The sequence below is a fragment of the Giraffa tippelskirchi genome, chromosome 7 (genome assembly GCF_054371585.1).
Source record: "Giraffa tippelskirchi isolate mGirTip1 chromosome 7, T2T-mGirTip1v1.2.pri, whole genome shotgun sequence".
Taxonomy (NCBI): Eukaryota; Metazoa; Chordata; class Mammalia; order Artiodactyla; family Giraffidae; genus Giraffa; species Giraffa tippelskirchi.
In genome coordinates this window covers 14,993,885-15,015,789 of record NC_137281.1, presented here as the reverse complement: position 1 = coordinate 15,015,789, position 21,905 = coordinate 14,993,885, and the positions used below count along the sequence as shown (strand labels likewise).

At 39.5% G+C, this 21,905-nt stretch overlaps 1 protein-coding gene across 5 annotated transcripts in view; it reads left to right on the top strand.

Moving 5' to 3' along the window:
• The window catches only part of LOC145515674 (uncharacterized), a 189,202-nt gene that overhangs the window by 148,211 nt on the left and 19,086 nt on the right, over positions 1-21,905 (top strand). For 3 of the 5 annotated variants that reach the window (XM_081516715.1, XM_081516714.1, XM_081516713.1), the window contains exon 1: positions 17,481-18,446. Coding sequence is in view for 2 of the 5 variants with exons in the window: in XM_081516711.1 (XP_081372837.1) it covers positions 11,757-11,784 (28 nt within the window). In the remaining 3 variants the exon portion in view is untranslated. Of the gene's footprint in view, positions 11,785-17,480; positions 18,447-21,905 lie in introns of those variants that run through there. The other 2 variants (XM_081516711.1, XM_081516712.1) reach the window with 2 other exon arrangements.

Sequence of the window (21,905 nt, the reverse complement as noted above, 5' to 3'; positions counted from 1 at the left end):
TTCTGCGGAGGGTCTTCCTGGCCTAGGGATTGAACCAGAGTCTCCTGCTTTGCAGGCAGATTCTTTACCAGCTGAGCTACCAGGGAAACCTCTACTTGCTTGACCCTGCAGTAGACCATTCTCTGTTCCAATCTCTTGATTTGTTTGGCTTCACTATGGGTTGGGCACAAACTTGCATTTGACAAAGTTCGCATGCTATTATGCTGCACTGTGAAACCAGGTTTAGGAGTGTCTGGTAGTGTTGAAGAGGAAGGAATTTTCCTCTTAAGCTTCCAAGTTCTTCTATCTGGTCTTGTTACTTGAAAACTGGGTTTCCCTCTTTTGATGTTGAGCCAAAAGACACAACTAGGCGAAAGATCGGGAGAAGGAGGAATTATTACCTGCAGCATTTAAGTAGAACACTGGGATCTTTCCCAAAGCAGTGTCTCCCCAAATAGAGAAATTGGGGAAGTTTTAAGTTAAGGGTACATGCATATTCATGAAGGGGCTTGAGCAGAGGAGAATTCAACATTGAACTGGGATAATTCTAGAATCCTAGCTTTAGTTGACTAAAGTCTGAAAAAGTCAACATCATTTTTCTGTCCTCCACCTCAGGTGGTGGGGCCTTAGTTTCTGCAGAACTCAGAGATATGTTACTCTGTATATCCCTTGAAGAGGAAATAGGACTTTGTTTTATCACTGCACTATTGTTTGACTGCCTTTTCTCTGTTCCTACATTCCTTTGTTCCCTTAAGATCATTTATTACTGAGTCTGTTTAACGGCAAGGAGATCACAAAATGGCTTAGGCCAGGACTTCCCTGGTGGTCCAGTGGTTTAGAATCCACCTGCCAATGCAGGGGACCTAAGTTCCATCCCTGGTCAGGGAACTTATGTACCATATGCTACAGAGCATCTAAATCCATGTGCTGCAACTACTGAGCCTGCACACTCTAGAGGCCCCGTACCACAACTAGAGAGAAGCATGCCCCAACAAAAATACCAGGTACTAAGCCCCGACACATTCAAAAAAAAGGCTGGGCCAAAATGGCTTCTCTGAATTCTTCCCTGGAGAATCCCAAGGACAGAGGAGGCTGCTGGGCTACAATCTATAGGGTCAAAAAGAGTTGGACACAACTGAAGCAATTTAGTACATATACGCATACGTCAGGAAAAGCATTCCGGGTTCTCTTTCTCCAGTGACCCACTACCCTATCTGCTTACAATCTAAGAATTAAGTTGACATGAGACAGGTTAGCAGAATAAAATCAGACAAAACTTTAATAACATGTACACTTGGGAGAGATCCAGGAAAACTGAGTTACTTGCCAAAATAGCTAAAAACAAAAGAGGATGTTGGGAGTTGTGGTTTGGGAATTCAAAGAGGAGGAAGGCAATTCAGCCAGAGATGGAAAAGCAAACGTTTGGTAAGCAAATGTTTGCTGAGTTACTCAGAGACAATGGCACAGGTAGTGGACTCATCTCTAGGCCCTGCCAAGAGTTTCCTGACCTCACTTAACCTGTGTTCTTTGTAGATCTCTGGATCGCTCTTTTCTGAAAACAGCCCTTTATCTAAACTCACGCGTGCATACTCAGTGGCATCCAACTCTTTTCGACTCCATGAACTGTAGCCTGCCAGGCTCCTCTGTTCATGGAATTTTTCAGGCAAGAATACTGGAGTGGGTTGCAATTTCCTACTCCAGGGGATCTTCCTGACCCAGGGATCAAACCTGCATCTTCTGCACCCCGTGCAGGGGGAGGTAAAAAGGAAAACTTCCTGAGTCTTCTTTTTCTTAAATATAATCAACCAAAATTAACCCTCATGCCAGAGACATATTTTGGGTGGCAAAATTTGCTCCCCTACAGCTACTTCCTTGTGAGGTGCCTGAGATTATGTGTATCTGTGAAGACTGTGCCTTGAAGGTAAACCATAGTATGTCACTCTAACGTATCCCTTTTTGACATAAAAACAGTTTTCCAGTTGAGGGCAATTTAGAACCATCAAATGCAGGAAAAACTCTCTCCACCCTCACCCATTTCTGTCCAAAGGCAGAATATAAATTCTCCTTTACAGGAGGTAACTCTAGACTCTTAGCCCATAGACAGCACCAGAAGAATGTGCAAATAAATTTTACTCCATTAAGTTTCCTCCCACAATTTGCCACCCTTGGAAGCTCAAGACTGCTTTTCTTTATCCTGTCATTTCTCAATAAATTTATGTTCTTTGTTGAAGATACCACATAATATGGAGTTCTAAGCCACACTTTGAATTGCTGTTGTTAAGGTTTTCCCATATGACAGGTACACACAAGTTAATAAATTGTTTTGTCCTGTTAATCTTTTTTGTGAAAGAGACCCATGTATGACCCTAAGTTGGCTAGAGGTAATAAGATTTTTCTTCTCTTGTAGCCCCATTATATGTTATTTTGGGGATGGTTTTGATAAGCCAACACTTCTGGCTCCTGCTTTCTATGAGCAGTGTGTTTGTGGATCTTTGTGTTACTAGATGTTAGGTTTTTGATGATCAGTGTCTAAAGTGTGTGCCCTCAGGAATGTGGAGCTATAGTAGTTGGATGAATAATTATAGGCACAAGCAACACTGGAAAAGGAGAGGCAAGGTAAACATTATTTCTGAGACAGAATTGTAGGAGTATATTGAAAGAGATTTTCACATATTGAGGTATGGGGAAATCATTCTTGCTTATACATGATTTAACTCAAATTCTATGCTAACTAAAATAGGCTGTCTGTGGCCTATCAAATGTACACTGCACATCTGCTTCAGTTATTAAGGGAAAAGGTTCAAAGACCGTAAGTAAAGAATGTCCATTTTAAAGATAAAGATTAAATGCCTCTCTTCCTGAGATGCCAATGTACCAGCTCCTTCGATAAGACTCCCTTCCTTGGTGCCAAGGCCTTACTCACTCGCTGTGAACATGCTGATCTGTTTTGTTTTGTTGAACCTTAAAGGGATGTATCCCTGACTTGTTTGGTCTTCTTTGTGCTGACAAGATATAAGACTGTGCTGAAAACCACGCTTCTCTAGAGCAGTTCCTCCAAGTTATCTGTGAAGCTGTCTTCCAGGATATTGTTTTCAGTGTGGCTCAAACAAAATTCTTTTCAATTTCTATTATAGATTATTTATTGATTATTTTTGTGGGCAGTGTAATCAGAAAGTTGAAATTAATAGGACTTTATAAAACAAAAGAGAGAGGAACTTTATTTTCTCCCATAATTGCACTTGTAGTATTCCTATGGATGAGTGTCTTTTCCCCTGCTCCTAGATGAAATCTTGGGTAAACTCAATGTCTTCATTGGATAATAAAAGTTTCTTTAAACATTTTTAAAAGATCAGTCTCATTTTAGTAGTTAAAAATATCTTTTAGTTTCAACTAAAAAAAATAAAATGAAGTGAAAGTTGCTCAGTCATGTGCAACTCTTTGCGACCCCAGGGATGATACAGTCCATGGAATTCTCCAGGCCAGAATACTGTAGTGGGTAGCCTTTCCCTTCTTCTGGGGATCTTCCTAACCCAAGGATTGAGTCCAGGTCTCCCGCGCTGCAGGCAGATTCTTTACCAGCTTAGCCACAAGGGAAGCTCAAGAATACTGGAGTGGGTAGCCTATCCCTTCTCCAGTGGATCTTCCTGACCCAGGAATTGAACCAGGGTCTTCTGCATTGCAGGCGGATTTTTTACCAACAGAGGTATCAGGGAAGCCCCTCCCCCCCCCCCCACAAAAATGTACAACCAAAATGTTGAGAATTTTATTATTGAGGAATATAGCCTAGGATGGGGCTTTTCTGGTGACTCAGTGGTAAAGAATCCACCCGTCAATACAGGAGACACTAGAGACCCGGGTTCAATCCCTGGGTCAGGAAGATCCACTAGAGAAGGAAATGGCAACCCACTCCAGTATTGCCTGGGAAATCCCATGGACAGAGGAGCCTAGCGGGTTATAGTCCGTGGGATCACAAAGAGTCAGACACAACTGAGCGATTAAACAATAGCAATAGCCTAGGATACAGCCTCTCAGATAGCTCTGAGGAATTTGCCCAAAGAGGTAAGGGAGGAGCCAGGATGTATAAGGGGAGAAGACAATGGCAATCCACCCCAGTACTCTTGCCTGGAAAATCCCATGGATGGAGGAGCCTGGCAGACTACAGTCCATGGGGTCGCAAAGAGCCAGACACAACTGAGCGACTTCACTTTCACTTATAATAGTCCGGTTCCATTCTCTTACATAACTTTTATGCTATAGTTGTCATAGTTTTTGTTTAATTCCTGAACAGACAGTGTTGCTTTTGGTCTTCCATCTTCTGTAAACCTTGGGGAGTTGCCTTTACATTGTAACAAGGCACTACTGGCTGCTCTCTTGGTAGGGTTTTCTCATGTTAACATAACTAACATGAAATATTTCTCTGAATTCCTTTTTCTGCAGAATTCGGAATTAAGCCAGACCACTAGAGATTGACAAGATAAAAAAGAAGCAGAAACTATATCTTATGTTTGAAATGAATGCAGGCCAGGACATTGTCTTACTGTCATACATTTTTTCACTCAACAACTGGCTAATTACATTGGCTTGAGTCGAAAGCTGAACCTACTTTCTCCTGTCTTTGCTAGACCTCCTCTTGCAGCTGCTATACATCTTGGGACATATCAAGTCTCTAGCTCCATGAAGAAAGGTGCCAGCTTCTGCAGAATTCCCCCATTGTCAAAGCTAGAGTCTTGGAGAACATGAGATGTCAGGGCAAGTTCTAGTCTTCATGGCTTCCAGCTGATTTTCTAAAATTCTACTTTAAAGATCCTTGCTCCCATCACTTCACATCCAAGCTTCTTACCCAACTGCACACCACACTAAGTAACAGTCTCACAGAGAGTATTTAACCAGCTCCCACTATAATTTACTTAACTAGTTGCCTGAGTAAATCCGTTAGTATTTGTCTTTAATTTATATTTCTATCTTCAAATCCTGTCTTCAAACCCTAATCGTTTTAATGGTACTATTTTCATAGTTTTGTCCAGTCACATGACTATAAACCTTTTAGTGCTTCCCTCTTTTTTGGCTTAAGATTTCTAGGCTTGCTCTTCCAGTGCCCTTCTTGAATTTTGCCTTTGTCCTACTATCCTATATCCATACTTTGGAGCTGTATATTCAGCCATTACAATATAGGCAATAAATCTGTTTAGCTTTCTCTTCTATGATCAATCATAATGAATATGTCTATTCATTAGCATTCAGTGACTTTTGAGAGTCCCTTGGACTGCAAGGAGATACAACCAGTCCATCCTAAAGGAGATCAGTCCTGGGTGTTCATTGGTAGGACTGATGTTGAAGCTGAAACTCCAATACTTTGGCCACCTCATGCGAAGAGTTGACTCACTGGAAAAGACCCTAATGCTGGGAAGGATTGGGGGCAGGAGGAGAAGGGGACGACAGAGGATGAGATGGTTGGATGGCATCACCGACTCGAGGGACATGGGTTTGGGTAAACTCCGGGAGTTGGTAATGGACAGGGAGGCCTGGTGTGCTGCGATTCATGGGATCACAAAGAGTCGGACACGACTGAGCGACTGAACTGAATTGATATCATTATATAGTACTCCTGTAATTTATTTTATTTTTTTGCTTTCTTTGGGGGTTTTTTTTGTTTGTTTTGTTTTTTTGGCAGCACTGTGTGAGTTGTGGGGAATCTTAGTTCCCTGATCAGGGGTTGAACCCAGGCCCTCAGCAGTGAAAGCACCAAGTCCTAAGCACTGAACTGCCAGGAAATTCCTCTTGAAATTTAAATAAATTCCTTTATATTTTTGATTTTCCTCTTTTAATTTTCATTATTTCTTTTTATAATTTTTGATTGGTTTGGGCAACTGTGGTGGCTCAGACAGTAAAGTATCTGCCTGCAATGCAGCAGACCCAAGTTCGATCCCTGGGTCAGGAAGATCTCCTGGAGAAGGGAATGGCTACCCACTCTACTATTCTTGCCTAGAGCGTGGCATGGACAGAGGAACCTGGTGGGTCTCAGTCCAAGGGGTCACAAAGAGTTGAACCCAACTGAGTGACTAACACTTTCAATATTTTACTTTGTGATATTTCTAAGCACCAGCTCTTCAGTTTATTAATTAATGCTATTTTGTTTCCCAATTCATCACAATCTCTTTTTATCTTTAAGTTTCCAATAGTTTACTGTTTATTTCCTAAATATTGGATCCTACATTATTTGTTGATTCTAAAATATTTTTCTTCCTTCTTTCCTTCCTCCCTCCCTCTCTCCTTTTCTTTTTCTTTTTTTTTGCCACACTGCATGACTTACAGGATCCCAGTTCCCCAACCAAGGATTGAACCCAGACCATGGTATCCTAACCACTAAGCCACCAAGGAACTCTCCAAATTTTTCTTTCATTTTTACTGAAATAAATACTTAAGTCTCTGAATTCCCTCAATGTTTGTAATGAATGGACATGATTATGAAAAGCAGTTTTTTTTTCTATTGTGATTTGATAGGATTTAAAAAATTTTTTATTTATTTTTGGCTGTGCTATGTCTTCGTTGCTGCCCATGGACTTTCTCTAGTTGCAGTGAGTGGGGGCTACTCTCTAGTTGCAGTGCATGGGCTTCTCATTGCAGGTTTCTCTTGTTGCAGAACATGGGCTCTAGAGCACAAGCTCAGTAGTTGTGGCACATGGGCTTGGTTGCCCTGAGGCATGTGGCATCTTACCAGACCAGGGATCAAACCCTGCATTGGCAGGCAGATTCTTAACCTCTGGACCACCAGGGAAGTCCTGATAGAATTTTCCCATTTCAGTTTTTTAATTTCCATATTGTCCTAGTATTTATTATGTAGAGGACATTTCCATTTCTACATGGAAGGGCTCATAGTTTTTTTTTTTTATGTTATTAATATATCTTGTTCCTGTATTCTGGAAATGTTGTATAGATTATTTCAATTTTGTACACAAAACAGACTGTAGTTACAAGATGATACTTTTTGTCTTGAGTCATGTAATTTGGCACTTGTGATTTTGTTCAAGCTATTGCTTTGTATAAAATATAGACTATTATCCTGCAGTCCCCTTGTTCCAGTTCTTTTTCTTATAGTTCTTGCTATTTTTGCTATTGACAACTTTATGTAATTCAGGTCCACCTGTTTTGCTCCAAAGAGTCAGCATTCTGTTAAAGTGGTGTTTAAACCTGAGGCATGTCTGAAAACTTGTGGGGGGCAGCCTGAGTCGGCCGGTCCCGACAAAAACTCATTGACATACTCTTCTGGGGATGAGAAGAATGGTTGGCCTGGGTTAAAAGGGAAAGCTGGACTAGACCTTTACAAAGATAAGAAGGAATAAAACGGATAAAATGGGTTGGTGATGTGAAATCTCAAGAGGAGTTAAGTAAATAACAGCTCAGTATCATCTGAAAAGAAGACATGGCTGTGCATAAGAGGGAATGAACTACAGTGGGGGAGACATTTGTGACTTTTAGGGCATCATAATTGCAGAATATCAGATACAGAATGTTACCAGGCATAGACATTCATCTTTTCTTATTTATACATTTGTATATACCTACATTTAATGTGGGAATGGTGTGTTAGAGCTAGGCAGTAATGTCATGCCAGGGCCAACTATACACATCTCTTCCTAACTCTGTGTTCACCGAATTATATTAATACATTGATATTGGCCATGGTAGGAGTATTAACACTGTAAACACTGGTAAACACTACAAAATAGAGGTGTCTGTGTAGAGCTGGTTGTTTAACCAGCACTTCACTCCATAAAATCATTGTTTTTGAGCTCGCCTTTCAGTATTTCAAATTTTACAGCTGTTCTCTCACCCATCTTTACTGGGGAAGGTTTGAAAATTTCTATTAATTATACTATAGAACATTACATTTTTCTTACCATGGAATGATAATATTTTTGTTTTTTCATTTATTTTAGATTTGGATTCAAGTTATAAAATAATCAGCGATAAAAAAACGTTTGTATCTGGGAAACATTCATCTCTTTTTCTGCATCAGATCATTCATGGTGGTGAGAAACCCTATGAAGAATGTGGGAAGGCTTTTTGTCGTGCCTCAAACCTTGCTCAACATGGAAGAGTTCATACTAGTGAGAAATCCTGTATATGTAAGGAATGTGGCAAGGCCTTTAGTGATGCTTGAACTCAGATTGCAGCATAGAATTCGTAGTGGTGCAAAACCCTTTGAATGTGTCAAATGTGGGAACTCTTTTATGTACATTTCAAACTTTAAACCACACCTGAGAATTCATGCTGGTAAGAAGACTCTATGAATGGAAGAGATGTGCGAAGGTCTTTAGAAGGTGTGAGAGACTTAATCAACATCATAGTATTCATACTGGTGAGAAATCTTATAAATGTAACATGTATGGTAATTCCTTTAGTGTCAGTTCAGCCCTTTCAGGGCATCACAGAGGATTCATACTGGTGAGAAACCCTGCTATTGTAAGGAATATGGGAAGGCCTTTCACACTGCCTCATACCTTGTTATATGTGAGAGAATTCATACTGGTGAAAACACCTTTTGTGTGTGAAAAATGTTCCAAAGCTTTCAGTTACAACTATCAACTTACTGTACTTTATGGAGTTCACAGTGATGAGAGACCTTATGAATGTAAGGAATGTGAGAAGACCTTTGGTCTGCATGGAAGACTCATCAGGCATCAAACTACTCATAGTTGTAAGAAACCCTTTGAATATTACAAATGCAAGAAGGCTTTTACATGCATTGCAAGCCTCAAAAAACATCAGAATACTCATGTTGTGAGAAACCCTATGAATGCTGGAAGAAGCTTTCATAATTACTTTCTGTAGCTTCTTTCTTTTCAGTTGATACAGTGCCTACATTCTCTATACTTTTAATGTCACCCAATTTCCTCGTTAGCTTCTTTAATGAATTCCATGTATGTGATGGTAATAAAAGGATGAATTATTGAAGTTTTCCTTCAGATCTTCCCATTAATGAAGAAACTCCTGGACTTAGCAACAGACCAGGAAATATCCACTACACTTAGTCATGTTAAACAAAAAAGAAAACAAAATCTGAACTGTCTGTTTCAGTTTTCTAATGTAACGAGAATGGAGTAGCAACCATAAGTTGGAACTACCTGATTTCCATGATTAGGGAGAGTGAGGACTTTGTGCTCCCTCGTAATAAGTTGAGATTGTCCATTCATATTGAGGAAAGAGCATATCTCAAATGGAAGCAAGATGGTTAGGTTGTGAGGTCTTGAGAAGTAGATCTGAGCCGTGACCATACTGGTGGCCTGTGTGCTTGAAATACTGAGTAAGTTGTTGAATTTTGAGAGGCAGCCTCCTACCCTTGCTATATTCACAAATCTTAACATGGGGCACAATTAGGGAAGAAAAAAAAATAAAAGGAGAACCTGGGCAAATTAATACTCAGTCATCATCACACACATGCCAAAAGGCTCATTTTAAAATTTGACAGTATTAACTTAAAATTAAGTGATATTTTTAAATACTGGAGTGGATAGCCATTCCCTTCTCCAGGGAATCTTCCTGACCCAGAGATCGAAGCCAGTCTCCTGCATTGCAGGCAGATTCTTTACCATCTGAGCCACCAGGGAAGCCCTTAACTGTTAAAAGAAATGGATGTTTTTGAATTATGATACATTTGTGGACTGTGAATAGTCTATTTACTTTGGGGGAAATACAGCAACATCTAGTGAAGCTGAAGATAGTAACCAGGATACGTACACCGTTCTTTTGGTAAGTTCCAAAAATGGAAACAAACCACATTGATTATTAATCTTTTTTATTTTGTATAACTTTATTTTTTAAAGCAGTTTAAGTTTTAGAGGAAACTTGAGAGGGAGGTACAGAGATTTCCCATATACTCACTGCCCCACACATTCATAGCTTGCCCCATTATCAGCATCTTTTACGAGAATGGTATATATTTTACCAAGGATGAACCTAAGCTGACACATCATAATCACCTAAAGTCCATAGCTTACCCTAGGGTTCACTGTTGGTATTGCACATTCTGTTGATCTGAATAAATGTATACATATAATACCAAAGTTTAATGTGTGTATGTGTGTGTTGTGTGTGTAGATACACAAATACAATATACAGAGGATATTCACTGCCTTCAAAATCCTTTGTACTTCCCCTATTTATCTGCCTCCTCCGTTGGCAACATTTTTTTATTGTGTCCATGGTTTTTCCTTTTCCAGAATGCCTCACAGTTGGAATCGTTACAGTATATGACTTTTAAAACTTGGATTCTTTGATTTAGCAATATGCCTTTAAGGTTCCTATGTGTTTTTTTATGATGTGACAGATCATTTCTACTTGTTTGTGTTAAGTCGCTTCAGTTGTGTCCCAAGTCTTTGTGAACCCATGGACTGTAGCCTGCCAGGCTCCCCTGTCTATGAGATTCTCCAGGCAAGAATACTGGAGTGGGTTGCCATGCCCTTCTCCGGGGATCTTTCCGACCCAAGTATCGGACCCACATCTCTTATGTCTCCTCATTGGCAGGTGGGTTCTTTACCATCAGCACCACCTGGGAAGCCCCATTTCTACTTAGTGCTGTATCAGTTCAGTCGCTCAGTCGTGTCCAGCTCTTTGTGACCCCGTGAATCACAGCACGCCAGGCCTCCCTATCCATCACCAACTCCCGGAGTCCACCCTAACCCATGTCCATCAAGTCGATGATGCCATCCAACCATCTCATCCTCTGTCGTCCCCTTTTCCTCCTGCCCTCAATCTTTCCCAGCATCAGGGTCTTTTCCAGTGAGTCAGCCCTTCGCATCATGTGGCCAAAGTATTGGAGTTTAAGCTTCAACATCAGTCCTTCCAAAGAACACCCAGGACTGATCTCCTTTAGGATGGACTGGTTGGATCTCCTTGCAGTCTAAGGGACTCTCAAGATTCTTCTCCAACACCACAGTTCAAAAGCATAAATTCTTCTGCACTCAGCTTTCTTCACCATCCAACTCTCACATCCATATATGACTACCGGAAAAACCATAGCCTTGACTAGACGGACCTTTGTTGGCAAAGTAATGTCTCTGCTTTTTAATATGCTATCTAGGTTGGTCATAACTTTCCTTCCAAGGAGTAAGCGTCTTTTAATTTCATGGCTGCAGTCACCATCTGCAGTGATTTTGGAGCTATTTCATTATCTGGATGTTTTGCAGTATATTTACCATTCACCTACTGAAGGACATCTTGGTTGCTTCCAAGTTCGGACAGTTAGGATTAAAGCATGTATTCACATGCACATTTTTGTGTGTTTTCAACTACTTTGAGTAAATATGAAGGAGTACAATTTCTGGATTGTATGTGAAGAATATGTTTAGTTTTGTAAGAAACCTCAAACTGTCTTCCAAAATAGTTGTAGCATTTTCTATTCCCAGTAGCATTGAATGAGAGTTCCTGGTGCTCCACTTCCTCATCAGCTTTTGATGTTTTCAGTATTTTGGAATTTGACCGTTATAGTAAGTGTGTAGTGGTGTTTCCATATTTTAATTTGTAATTCCCTAATGACATATGATGGATGTCCCTAGTGGCTCAGTAGTAAAGAATCCGCCTGCCAGTGCAGGAGACATGGGTTTAATCCCTGGGTTGGGAAGATCCCCTGGAGGAGGAAATGGCAGCCCACTCCAGTATTCTTGCCTGGAAAATCCTGTGGACAGAGGAGCCTGGCAGGCTACATAGTCCATGAGGTCACAAAAGAATTGGCTATGACTTAACTACTAAACAACAACAAATGACATATTACGGTGAACATGCTTATTTGCCATCTGTACATCTTTGGTAAGCTTTCCAGGTGTTGTGCCCATTTTTTAATCCATTTGTTTATTTTCTTATTTTTTATAATTGAGATAGAATTAACATATACCATTTAATCCGTTTCAAGGGTACAGCATAATGATTCAATTCTTTTATACAGTGTGAAACGATCAACACCATAAGTCTAGTTAACATGGATCATTGTTCATAGTTAACAATTTTTTGTTTTCTTGTGATGAGAACTTTTAAGATCTCCCTCTTAGGAGCAGACTGCCAGGACTCTAAGATGGTGTCAGTTTTACCACTGAAGAAAAAGAAACTCTTGGATATCAAATTAAGGGAGTTGCCAAGCTGGATACTAATGCGAGATTTCATCCCTAAAGGCATTGCTGGAGCATTTCAAAGAGGTCAGAGCCTTATGTGTAAATAAAAGCAAGCCTCTGGGTCTTCAGGTCTCTTTTTGCCCTGAATGAGTTTGTCCAGTAAAAGCTTTCTTAGACCAGTAAGTTATGTGGAGAAGGACAGGGCAAAATTGTTATCTCCTGAATTACCATGTTTGATGGGTCCTATCCAAGGCTGGCTCTGATATTTTGGACAATGAAATGTTTTTCTATTGCTGGGAATCAGTACCACTGCCTCCATCATTAAAGAAATGTCTGAAGACTTGAGGAAAATGAGTTTGAAACATAGGGAATATCAATCTATAATGCTCATCTCCCTGTCAGAGAAAACTTCTGAGATGGATATTTGATATGGGCTTTCCTTCAGGCCTGTGCATTTTAAAGTGCATGACTAGTCAGATCAATCCTGTGGAACCCATGTCATCATCCTTTGGGGGCCGGCATGGTTGCCAGCCTCTTCAGGGGCCCTCTTCCTTCTGTGTTTTTCTTTATAATTTTGGCCACCCTATGATTGTCTTTTGTGTACTATTTCCTCCTGCCCTGAGGCCTTTTCTCAGCTTTGTCCTCTCATATTAGAATGCGTAGACTGTGCCCTCAAAGAAGTGACTTCCTCAACTGTTTGCAGGTTATTGCCAGTATTGCAACAAGTTAAACATGAGGAAAAGGAGTGTCACTGGGCTTTCTATGGTGCTGGCAGCTTACATGCTTTTCAACTGTTGGCGTTCTTACAAGGAACTTAGTAAGTCTCTTGCGTTGTTTTGCCTTCAGTGGGGTTTCCCGTGACAGGGTGGCATTGGTTCTCTGTCAAATTAAGAAGTCCATCATTCTACTGACAGCTGAAGAATTGAAAGGACTTATCAGAATATAGCCTATAAGTGAGAAAATTGTGGCAAAGACAGGAAAATGAGATGAGGCTGGGGTAAAGGTAATACTTAGGCAGTTTTCTCTAAGTTACCACAGGCAAAAGTTCGTAGAAAACTTGGTTTTATCTTCCTAGAAGCCATTGTGAATAAGGAAATAGGCTGAGTGCTACAGTCCAGTATCTGTAGTCTCTGGAAAAGCATGGCTGTTTCTGAGAGACCTGAGGGGAGTGTGTCTGATAGGAGACACCTGGTGAGGAACTGTTTCAGTGGTGGCCACTGACTGGGTTTCATGGACTGTGTCTGGCTGCATTCAGCCCCTTGCCAGTCTGGCACCCGGAGCAATGAAGGATGGGCTCTTGGGTGCTGTTTTTCTGAGTGGGTGTTCCTTCAGGGAAGGGAGAGGCTCCCTGGGTGGCAGATTGGCTCCTAATTCCTCAAACAGGTTGTGGGTCATCTCCTGAAAGGAATTCTCAGGATGGTTTCACGTGATCTTAGCCTGCTGCCTTCCCCATCATCCTGTGCTTTCACCATACTTTTGAAGAAATTGACCATTTTGCCTTTCTAACTTCAGAACAAGAGCAGCCAAGTGAGTACCACTGAAGAGGGCACATTCTGCATTCCTGACCATCACCTTTGCCAGGCACCTCTGAATCCTTTCATAGCCTAATGGAGAATTAATACCCAATTAAAGATGATTAGTTAAAAAAAAAAATCTCTCTTAGCAACTTTCAAATCAAGTAATATGAATCATAATCACTATTCTGTATATTACATCCCCATGAGTTATTTACTTTATAATTGTAAATTTGTGGCTTTTGGCCTTCTTCACATGTTTCAGCCACTGCGTCTGGCAGCCACTAGTTTCTTCTCTGTATCTGTGACTTCAGTTCCATCTTTTTGTTTTTGATTTTTTTTTTCCCAGAGTCCACATATAAATGAGGTCATACAGTATTGGTATATGTCTTTCTCTGTCTGACTTCACTTAGTATAATGCCCTCATCCATCCATGTTGGTTTCCTTCTTTTTACTGTTGGATAATATTCAATTGTATACATGCCATATTAAAAAAAAAAAATCTCTTGATGATCTCTTGTTTCCAAGTCTTGGCAATTGTAAAAAATGCTGCATTGAACACTGGAGTGCAGATATATTTTCAAAATAGTGATTTTGGTTCCTTTGGGTAAATACCAAGAAGTGGAACTGTTGGGTTAGATGGTAGTTTCTAGTTTTAATTTTTTGAGGAATCTCCATACTGTTTTTCATAATATCTGAACTAGTTGACATTCTCTCCAGCAGTTTGTTTTCAAAACAAACATTTTGAAATGTCCCTGGTGGCTGTCAGATGGTAAAGAATCTGCCTGCAGTGTGGGAGACCTGGGTTCGATCCCTGGGTTGGCAAGATCCCCTGGAGAAGGGAATGGCTACACAGTGTTCTCACCCGGAGAATTTCGTGGACAAAGGAGCCTAGCAGGCTACAGTCTGTGGAAAAGAGTCGGACACTACTGAGCAACTAACACACACATACACCAGCAGTGCATAAGGGCTACCTTTTCTCCACATTCTTGCCAACTGATTTGTTATTTCTTGCTTTTTTTGGTAACAGCTATTCTTACAGGTATGAGGTGATATTTTATTGTAATTTTGATTTGTATTTCCCTGATGGTTAGTGATGTTGAGCACCTTTTCCTGTACTTGTTGGCCATTTGTTTGTCTTCTTTGGAAAAATGCCTATTCCGAGCCTCTCCTCATTTTTAAATTGGGTTGTTTGCTTTCTGTTAAGTTGTATAAGGGTTTTTAAAAAGTATATTGTAGATTATGAATCAACTATATTCTAATAGAAAATAAGAGTTTTAAAAATATACTGTGGAAATTGTTTTATTATGATACTTAGTGCCAAAAGCAGAAGATATTACATACTGAGTAGTAGTGCATTAAATTGTACATCAAAGAATCCTTGTAAAAAACATTTTGAAATGTTCATACTGGTTTTAATATAAGAACTGTATTATGTATGATTTGATTCTCCTTTATGTTTTTTCCCCAAAATATCTTAGATAATTTTACTAAAAGTTTTGTAATAAAATCACAAGAAAGCAAACATTTCATGTGCTTTCTTCCTTCTCTTGTAGTGTAAGGCCTAAAACTTTCATGTGCTATCTTAACATCTTTGAACCTCATAGGGCTCAACAGTCTAACCATGAGTTAGTTCCCCTCTTCTCACCAGATATGCCCACCACCAGTGGGAAAGGCTTTCAGCTGGTTAGTTCCCATATCTGCCAAACCATCTGTACCCTTCCTGGCCTTCAACCTGTTGGGGTGTATCTTCCTGTCAGTCACAAAGTTAATCAAAGAAGCCAATCACATCCTTCCACAGCAACCAGGGAGCAAGCACCTCATCTACTAACATCTTGTTAGCAGAATTCCTGTCTTCCACCGCTCCTATTGTTTTACTCTGCTCCTGAGTGACACCACCCTGTGACCTGTTGTGTCCATTTCCCCTAGGACTTGAGGATACTCGACTCATAGACTACTGTCAGTCTCATCTGTTTGGTCTCTAGGTGGATATTCAGATATCTCCAGAACTCTGAGGCAGGACTCCCTCTATTGCTGCTAGCTGAAAAAAAAAAGCTGCCTACTCATTTTTACTGCTATTCCATGAGTTGTCAGCATCTACACTGAGAAAAAAAATTTTTTTTTAATTTGGCTCCCTTGGGCCTTAGTTGTGGCACATGGGATCTTCATTGCATCATGTGGGATCCTTCATTGTGGCATGAGCTCTCTAGTTGTGGCACATGGGCCTTCAAGTTGTGGCATGTGCGGGTTCAATAGTTGAGGCTCTGCAGGCTTAGTTGCTCTGACATGTGGGATCCTAGTTCCCCGACCAGGGATTGAACCCATGTCCCCTGCATTGCTAGGTGGATTCTTAACCACTGGACCACCAGGGAAGTCTCAAGAAAGATTTTTCTGAAGCTCAATTAACCTCCAAATAGGAATACTAGATCATGTTGTCAACTTACATGTCTGCGATTGAAATTTTATTTTGCTGAGCCTACAAACTAATGTTACACTTTTGCCCTATTTGTAAGACAGATAAGGCTAAAACTAATGTAGGTATCATAGGTAAGGAGCCCTCATTAAAACTTGGAATCAAATAGAATAGGACGTTTTTAGATTATTTCTTCAGGTTGGGTGCAAGTGGAGCATTAGAATAAAAGAACTGCAAGTTAAAGGGGGTGAGGCAAGAAAAAAAGAACTGAGTTAAAATGGGAAAACGGTAGCAGAAGCACATTCTTGTACTGCTGTGAGAATGTAAAAGGGTATAATCACAATGAGAAATTTGTAAGTATCACAAGTTAACATGCAAAAAGCAAGTCTACTTTTGAAGTTAACTCACATATAAGCCTTACATAATGTGAAAAACTGAAGTTTATGGAGGGATATTAATTGAGCTTATAAGAAAAAGTAGGAAAATTTATAATATTTATTTGTAGAGTTTTCATTTCTTAGAAAAGAGTTCAGCTATACATACTGTGGCCTACTTTGCAGTTGTTGAAAATGATGACACTTCTTATGTACTGATATGGAAACATATTTGTGTGAAGAAAAATATATACTTTCATATGCATATAGCACACATAGTATTTGAAATTACATATACATTTTGTATTCATGTGTGTGTATGTGTAAATATCTGTACATTTTATTTTAAAATAATATCTGAAACAAGGTCCTACTGTATAGCACAGGGAACTACATTCAACATCCTGTGATAAACCATAATGGAAAAGTTTATGAAAAATTATATCTACGTATAACTGAGTCACTTTGCTGTAGAGCAGAAATTAACAATATTATAAATCAACTATATTTCAATAAAATTTTAAAAGATATCAAGATAAATTATTTCTATGAGAAGAGAAAAAAAATCTGTAAGGTTAAACACTAAAATCAAAATGCTGTGCATGCTAATATTAGCCACTGTATGTCTAAAATATATGGCAAAAGAGGTTGACCACATTTTAGTTAAACTTTATATCCTTTTAAATGTTACTCTATTCATGGTTTGCATATTTAAAATATGCTGTAATGATGATAACTGACATATAGGTATCCTTTGATGAGAACTTTACATCTCCCAGTTTTACTCATTAATCTAAATTTATATGAATGCAACTTTGATTCTTCTGATAGCCCATAAGAATTTTCCTCTTAGATTCTGAGCCTGATTTATCTTCACTGTCCAAACAACAGAGAAGCAAAATATTTTTCAATGAGATGTCATGACCAGGTATTAGGAATTAAAAGATGTTTCTCAACTTTTGGGCTTTTAAAATGCAGTCAAGCCCATCAGTTCATAATAGAGTAGAGAGGGGTGAAAACAACCCCTTAACAACAATTTCAGGTGGACATAGTATTGTAAAATGTAAATAAGGTATTGCTTTTCTTTTTGTTCTAGTTTTCAGAGAACTCCTGCAATCAATAGTCTAGAAAAAGGGACCAAAATTCATTCTGCCTTTTTCTACAGTGGGAATATGTTATATATTGATAGCAAAGTCTCACTTTATCTGGGCTTCCCAGGTGACTCAGTGGTAAAGAATCTTCCTGCCAATGCAGTAGATTCAAGAGTTCTATCCCTGGGTCAGGAAGATTCCCTGGAGGAGGAAATGGCAACCCACTCCAGTATTCTTTCCTGGAGAATTCCACGGACAGAAGAGCCTGGAAGGCTACAAGCCCATGGAGTCGCAAAGAGTCAGTCGACTGAGCAAACACACACACACACACTACATCCAGCTTTTCTCACCTGGAAACACGGCTTTGCTAATCAACAATATAATGTTATACACCTTTTGAAACCTCAGAGGCTTCAGCTCTAAAAACGACAGGAATTAGTTATCTGGCATTTTGAGTGGAATGAGCCTTGTAGGGAAGGGAGAGTTTGTTTGGATTATGAACCCACCTTCCAGATCTTCCACTCATGGCCCTCAGGGTCATATTACTGATTTAATTGTGCAGACCTCTCACAAGCAGGGTTGAAGCCTGGGAAAAGAAGAGCCCCTCAGTCCACTCCTCCCAGTTCTCTGACCGGGTCCTATTCGGACACGCCTCCTCCCGGCCCCGGGACCCGCTGGACAAGTCCCCCACCTCGCGTCCCGCCTCCGGTCTCGGAGAGGTATGCGCTGCGCAGGCGCAGTCCGGCGGTCACTCCCAGGAGTCTCCCGGCCCCGCACGGCGGCTACTTTGCTTTAGGAGTTTTACGACGTGGAGCCTCACGTCCCACAGACGACCAGGTGACTTCGGCCTCTGGTTCTTTTTCCGTATCCCTTGTTGCAAACTGCGCGTGCGTGGCACCGTCTGAGGAGGAATCCAGCGTGGGTCGCCGCGGAGACGACTGTGCAGACTTAGCCAGAGCCCGCGAGGGACGGTGAGTGGCGGTGGGAGTGGGGTTGCGAGAGGCGCTCAAAGCGTGGACCGCCCGAGCGCCGCCGCGCGAGTCCGCCCGTCCCCTCGGGGCTGTGGGCGCTTGAGCAGCAGGGTTGGGGGGGCGCTGGTTATATCTCTCTTTTAGGGTGAGTGAGATTGTGAGACTGAGGTGTTCGTTCGTTTTGTGTGACGGAGACACCGAGTGAGTGTCCTTTCTGTGAACGGGGATTACACAGAGCTCTTTGTCCCCGCCGCTGCTTCCAGGCTTCTCTCAAACATGTATGTCTCCCAAAGAATGTGGGCGCTGTTGGGAAATCTGTTTTTGAGTCCTGCAAGACACCTTCCAGCAAGAAAGTACATACCGGCTGCTGAGATCAGAATTTTAAAATCAAGAATTGTCCCTGAGGCCAGGGTTCTGAGAGAGGCCACTTTGTAGCAAGGGGCCTGAGAGTCTGTCCTGGTCGCTGCCCACCCTAAATTGTAAATTCCCCCATTTCTCCTCCTGCCGTCCAGAACTTTAAATACCCTCCAGCACACTATGTGGCTGCCAAAAGTTTTATTAATAATTAAATAATGTCTAGCTGTCAAAAGGCTGTTATTAAAAAAAAAAGAATTGCCCCTGAGACAGGTTCGTACCCCGATCCTTCCTCGGATTACCCTTCCTGGAAGTTCTCTGGGGCTCATTTATACATTTGAGTATGAAAGCATTTCTTGAGCTCAGACGGCAGAAACCTGCTGTGAGCCTTGATACAGATTCCACAGTCCTACTTAATTCTGGTGTTATATATGAGATCACGGCGGATTTAGTAGCTTTGAAGGATGGAACACAATAAATGCTCAACATTGTCTTTATGGTGGTGTCATTCACCCTTCAGATTTCTATAAATCAATGACGAAAATATGAAGTTAATGTAATGAGTGCTTCTATATCAAAGGGTTAGGTGGAGCTAATTTTCCAGAGTGTTTTGATCCAGGGGTCCTTTGTGTTTGGGGGCTTTCAAGGGACCACAAACTCTTTGTAATTGTCTAGGATTACTGCATATATTTGTAAAAATGCATTTTTCAAAGATGTGCATAACCTTAAAAGATTAGACTTGGGTAACTAATCTGCAATGAAAGATTTTTATACTTTTGGATGATTTTTTGCAAAATGAATGATTATACAAATGGAATGGTTAAGAAAATCACAGGACATCCATGAATTAAAATATTATATAGATAATAAAATTCCTGTTCATAAGAATTAGTCATTACAAGAAAAAAATGGCTATGATCTAATGTTGAGCAATCTTAATATATTGTAGTTATAAAATACTAGTCAAGAAAATTTGAAAGCAGCAGCTCATTTTAAAAAGAGAATTTTGTAAAACTTTTGCAAGGATTGTAGACAAAATGATAGTTTAATTGGTTTTTCAGAGAAGAATGAAAGTGTTCAGCTACATTTACTGAGCATTTTCTATGTACCCAGAACTTTTCTTCTACTTGGTATACATGTTCACATTAATTTGTGAAGGCAGTTTCCCTTCCCGTTGATGTTAGAGTGTTTATGGTGAAATGTCTCTAATTATCAGTCCAATACAGCTAAAGGGTATTCAGGAAGTGAATATACTTAAGTGGTATTTTAATCATGTTGAGTTTTTCATCATAGGTCTGATATTAACAAATTTTTTAATGAGGAAAACCATAGCCTCTTTCCAAAGTCATGTCTATAAATATTTTAATACTTTGAAATATCTTTATATTTTATTTATGATAATAGAATTAATACAGGTTTATTGCCAAAAATAAGCCTGTGTTCATTTTGTTAAGGAATTTATTGAGAAGAAAGCAAGGATAACCCATAATCTCCCTAGAGATAATCACTTAAACATTTTGGTGTATATATATATATATATATATTTTTTTTTTTTTATTCCATTTTTGTGTGGCTTTGTTTTGGTAGAGTAAAATTGATCAAGTAAAGGAGACAAAGAGTCCAACTCATAGTTCAAAAAATCTAATCTAATCCAATGATAAATTTCTTTATACCCTGTATATGTAAGGAGAAGAGGGAAGGGCAGAGAATCTTGTGTGAAAAGCATTACAAACAGTTATGCCTTTTATTTATTACAAATGTTATTTGAAACAATTACCAGGGCACCGTATTACTAAGTTAGACATCTTTTCAGAGTTAATAACTTAGAAGTTTGAGCTTACTTTCTGAAAAAATAACACTAATCTCTAATTTCCAGGTGTCTTGCAAGTACAAGCAATATTTACAAACATAGTTGTTATGCTAGAAAATAAAGATAATATTTATAAATATTTATGTAACTAAATGAAGAATAAAACTTGATTCTCCAGTTGTATTCTCAATTTTATCATACTATTCTTTGAACTGGTTTATGATTCTGAACAGTTTTTCTTACTCTCTATAGCTGCTGGGGACTGAGGAAAGGCATAGTTTCTCCTTTCTTGTCTAATACCTCTCTTTTTTAAAATAATGATTTTATAAAGCAGAAATCTATTTTCTCAAGTGTAGCTCCTAAAATTTTATTAAATGTTAGAATTATAAGAAAGAGGAAGCTCAGGAAGCATAAGTTTTGATATAATAAAACCAGAAAGCGTCAGAATTAACTTGTTTTTATAATGAAAGATTAAGGAATATGGAATAATTTTCTTCTTCAGTAATGATAGAAAATTTACCTTAGTCATCATGATGTACAGTTTAGTGTGTACATGGATTATTTTGCCTAGTCTTCAAGATAGTTATATGTCATTTTTTTATCCTTACTTTGCTGATGAGGAAATTGGCATTGAAATGTTTTTCTTAATTTCAGTGGGATGCCACCTCCTAAATTATGTATGCCTTCTTCACTGAGCAATTCTTTTAACATTGTTTTCCATCAATTATATGGTTTAATATCATCCTTATTAAAATAGCATGGCATATACGTCACAATATAGCAGACTATAATATATTTAACCTGTTTGCTTGCAGTGAGATTTTCATGTTTTTAATTGTGGGCCATCAAATATTATTCTCTGATGAACATCCTTGTGTATATACTTTGTAAATTTATATAGTTATTTCCTTTAAAATTTTGAAAAGTGGTATTTTGTAGTAAAAATATCATACTTCTTTTAATTGTTTAAACTATGCCAGACCTGGAAAGTATAATATTTGAGGTAATGCAATTACTAAAAAGACATAATTGCTTCCTTCAGAGTACTTATAATCTATGAAGGAATTTAAAATCTGAATAGGAATAGGGCTTCCCTGGTAACTCAGTGGTTAAGAATCCACCTGGCAATGCAGGAGACATAGGTTCAATCCCTGGTCCAGGAAGATTCTCACATGCCTCGGAGCAACTAAGCCGGTGTGCCACAACTACTGAGCCTGTGCTCTGGGGCCTCACAAGCCACAGTTACTGAAGCCCATGTGCCCTAGAGCCCATGCTCCGCAACAAGAGAAGCCATT